General features: G+C 38.1%; 1 protein-coding gene across 2 annotated transcripts; it reads left to right on the forward strand.

Moving 5' to 3' along the window:
* The first annotated feature begins 148 nt into the window (after window positions 1–148).
* Window positions 149–2310, forward strand: LOC109186414. Of its 2 annotated transcripts, none has more exons than XM_019336380.1 (3): window positions 149–625; window positions 700–885; window positions 1652–2310. In XM_019336380.1, the coding sequence occupies exons 1-3, from the start codon at window positions 152–154 to the stop codon at window positions 1928–1930; spliced, it is 939 nt and encodes a 312-aa protein (XP_019191925.1). In that variant the 5' UTR covers window positions 149–151; the 3' UTR covers window positions 1931–2310. The 2 variants fall into 2 exon arrangements, with proteins under 2 accessions (XP_019191925.1, XP_019191926.1); XM_019336381.1 differs by having other exon boundaries at window positions 149–613.
* The last annotated feature ends 1853 nt before the right edge of the window (window positions 2311–4163 follow it).

Here is a 4163-nt window from a genome sequence, read left to right on the forward strand (position 1 = left end):
CATGAGACAAAAAAAGCTTCCACTTTACACTGAAACAGATCAGATTGTCCTTGCTGCATCACCCATCTGCGCCCTTCACAATCCATAATAACATATTTTCGGAGTTTTCATGGTGGCCGGAGTTTTGAAAACCCAGAAAGGTTTTTGAACGATGATGAACCCAAAGTATGAATCCGATCATGGAAGCACGCCCACCACTCCGAAGTGCCTCTCGTACTACGTGCAGAGCCCGTCTGGCGACTCCAATGACTACGCCGACAAGTCGTCGTCGTCGGCGCAGAACACGCCGACGCCGACGACGTTCGACAGCCCACTGGAGTCGCCGTCCTACTCCCCCAGCTACGGCGCGGACTCCGCCTCCAGCCGGGTCTCCGGGAATCTGCGGTGGGCGAGGGGTAACCGGAGGCATAGCGAGAAAGGGTCGCGGGAATGCAAGGTGATCGACGAGGAGCTTGTTCCCGACAACCCCTATGGAAACGGAGGAGGTTATTCAATCATTGAAAAAGGTTTTTCAATCATTGAAAAACTCCTCATCGGATTCGCAGGTTTCTCGTTGTTTTTTGCCTGTTTTTGCTTCATCGTTTGGAGTGCAAGCCGGCCTTACAAAACCTTGGTCAGTTTAAAGGTAAAGTTTAGATTTTAGTTTCTTGAATCAGATTCTTTTAATTTGTGGTAAGTAATTGAACATTGTTGTGTTAGGCCTTGAATGTTCATAGCTTCTATTATGGACAAGGCTCAGACCACACCGGTGTTCCAACCAGGTTGCTTACAGTCAATTGTTCACTCAGGATGGCCACCCACAACCCTGCTACCTTCTTTGGGATTCATGTCAGCTCCACCGCCGTCAATCTCAAATACTCACAACTTACAGTTGCAACTGGTGAGGTGAGATTCTTCCCATAAAACACTTCATGGTCCAGTAGGAATATCAATAAGACCAATCCGTTCAATTTCTCAAACCAGTACATTAATTTCGAGCTATAATTGATATTCAAGTTTCTTGTTTTTGTGCTATATGGGCCACTAGGAATGTCAATCAGACCAACCCATTCAATTTTGTTCAGTTTCTCAAGCCTGTTTCTTGTTTTTGTACTATATGGTCCAATAGAAATGTCAGTCAGACCAACCCATTCAATTTCTCAAGCCAGTTTCTTGTTTTTGTGCTATATGGTTTAGTAGGAATGTCAATAGGCCAACCAGTTCAATTTCTCAAGCCAGTACATTGATTTCGAGCTACGATTGACATCCTATACTAGTCATAGTTTCTTGTTTTTGTGCTATATGGTCCAATACGAATGTCATCTCAAGCCAGTTTCTTGTTTTTGTGCTATATGGTCCAGTAGGAATGTCAATCAGACCAACCCGTTGAATTTCTCAAGCCAGTACATTGATTTCAGATTTCGAGCTACGATTGACATCCTAGTTTCTTGTTTTTAAGGAATGTCAATCGGACCAACCCATTCAATTTCGTTCAATTTCTCAAACCAGTTTCTTGTTTTTGTGCTATATGGTCCAGCAGGAATGTCAATAAGACCAACCCGTTCAATTTCGTTCATCGTTCAATTTCTCAAGTCAGTACATTGATTTCGAGCTACGATTGACATCTTGGTTTCTTGATTTTGTGCTATGATTCAGACTTGTGTGGATGCAGGTGGATGAGTATTACCAACCAAGTAAGAGCCACAAAGAGCTGACGGTGAGGTTGCATGGGCATAAGGTTCCGCTTTATGGGACAGGGACATCCTTTGTGGATTTAGATAACAAAGGAGGGGTTCCATTGAAGTTGGATTTTGAGATGAGATCACATGGATACCTGATAGGGAATTTGGTGAAGACAAAACACACAAGGCATGTCTCCTGTTCCTTGATCATCAAATCTGGTATGACAAAACATGTGGTATTACACAAGAAATCTTGTACATGGAACTGAGTTCCATCCAAAGTTGCAAATCCAATCCAGATTCTTCCCTCAGTTATTTCAAACTGATATTCAGAAGTCTGGAATTGAAGAAGGTTATATATAATGACCACTTTAATGCTTTTCTCATGTAGTTTTGCAAATTATGTCTTACGATATTGGTCTCCAGAAGAAGATCAGATTTTTAGAGCATCAAACAATTAGTGGACTGCATTTTCATTTTGATATATAGCTACAGGCATATATGCCTATATACTTGAACAAGAAACTATTTAGAAAGATGGCAAAAAACATCCCTTTCCAGATTACTAGAATTGGTATAAGTTTTGATTGATTACACAAATTGCAAATATTAACCATTAACAACAGTACAGCTTACTACAGATTGTATAGTAATACAGGACTGTACATAATGTTCCCATATAAGCTCTGAGATTCTTTGTGATCACCCTCATACAATTACATATTTCAGTGTTTTGTCTCTCACTTCTACTCAACTCTCTCGTGTATGAGGAATGTAATGTGAGCAATGAGTGGACTAGTGACATTATATAACCACGGGCCATCATGGTTGTTGTTGTATGTTTTTAAGTCTCTTAAATCTTAACCAGACTCCTAACCATAATGGAAGTCTAGCTAGGAAAAAATCAAATCTGATTTACGTTCATTGTGAATAGTTGATTTAGCAAGATCAATGGTTATGATTAATATGCATGTGTGTGTACGTGTGTGTGTATGATCCCATGAGAACAATGTTTTGGGTGAGGACGTGAGGTCAAATTAATAATTTGCACGGCCTAGATTAAATACTAAAATCTCCTAAATTTGGGAGATTTTTGGTATATCAAAACTACTCCACTCTTAAAAAAAAAAAAACTATCAATAATAAATATATCAAAATAAATAATAAACATTAAATCTAACATAATAAGAGTAACTTTTTGTCCTTGCGTTCACACATAAAAAGTCATTTCATAGCTCACGTCCTGCAACTCAGCCAATTATATGTTCTAGATTCACAACTCAAAAGGAATCCTTTCTTATCTTGTCTTCCTAAAATCATGGAAAAAAACTGAATATAATATTTCTATTTAATTGGTTGAGGGTCGAAGTTACACTATTATTATTTAAAATTAATTATGATTTAGATATACATTAAATTGATAGATTATCTTGACCATTGATTATTGAAAATTTAATGGATTGAATTAGTTCTTAGGTTCTCACCTAAGGAGGAGTTCTTACTTAAGCCCACCCTATATATATCCTTTATCCCATGAGAACAAGGTTTTAGGTGAGGGCTTGAGGTCAAATCCATACCATCAGATTAATAATTTACACGACCCAGATTAAACACTAAAATCTTCTAAATTTGGGGGATTTGGTATATCAAAACTTTTTCACTCTTAAAAAAAAAATACCAATAATAAATAGATCAAAATAAATTATAACCATTAGACATAACATAATCAACAACAATAATTTGTCCTTACGTCCTCACCTAAAGATTTGTTCTCACCTGAACAGAAATATATATAGAGTTTAGCTCAAATGCGACCGCTTAAAAAAGGCACCAATAATGTTAACAAAGAAACCAATAGTATAATTAGGAAAATGTACAAATACACCACGTACAAAACGCACAACACACCCAAAAAATGCATCATACCTCCCTACATCTAATTGTGCATTTCCGAACACTGTATGGTGCTTGATGTGAGCTTAATTGTACATGTTTCTCTTGTTAGTTTGAATCTATTTATGGGCTTTAAGTTCATTAAATTGTTACTCTTAGTGTATATTCCCTAGATTTCTCATGAAGATATGGTTTTATACTTGTTCTGAATGTTTTACGGTGTTTGTTAGTGTTTTGAGACCATTGTAGATGAATTACAAAAGCAATGGAAGTTATAGGACAAGTTTGGAGCCAAAATAGACTGAAGGATGCTAAAAAGGAGTATTTCACGCGTCGAGAATCAAACTCAACGCATCAAAAAATTCCAGTAGTCGATTTGTCCTAGTCGTCGAAGACTCGACGCGTCGAGAAATTCCAGAGTCGAGTCCGAAGAAACAACCAAGGACTCAACGCGTTGAGACATTTCTCGACGTGTTGAGAGGTTCCAGCAAGTGGTCCGAGAAAACGACGTCAAAACTCGACGCGTCGAGAAGTCTGGGCCATGTTTTGGAATGTTGTGTGAAAATTTCCTAATTTATTCCTACTGAGTTCCCACTATAAAATGTTCAC

The sequence above is a fragment of the Ipomoea nil genome, unplaced genomic scaffold (genome assembly GCF_001879475.1).
Source record: "Ipomoea nil cultivar Tokyo-kokei standard unplaced genomic scaffold, Asagao_1.1 scaffold1407, whole genome shotgun sequence".
Classification (NCBI taxonomy): Eukaryota; Viridiplantae; Streptophyta; class Magnoliopsida; order Solanales; family Convolvulaceae; genus Ipomoea; species Ipomoea nil.

Bases quoted from the DNA above. Each gene is read 5' to 3' on its own strand.
- LOC109186414 (XM_019336380.1), top strand. From the start codon at position 152: ATGATGAACCCAAAGTATGAATCCGATCATGGAAGCACGCCCACCACT. The intron at 626-699 runs GTAAAGTTTAGA...TTGTTGTGTTAG, and splicing joins AAACCTTGGTCAGTTTAAAG to GCCTTGAATGTTCATAGCTT. The intron at 886-1,651 runs GTGAGATTCTTC...GTGTGGATGCAG, and splicing joins TTACAGTTGCAACTGGTGAG to GTGGATGAGTATTACCAACC.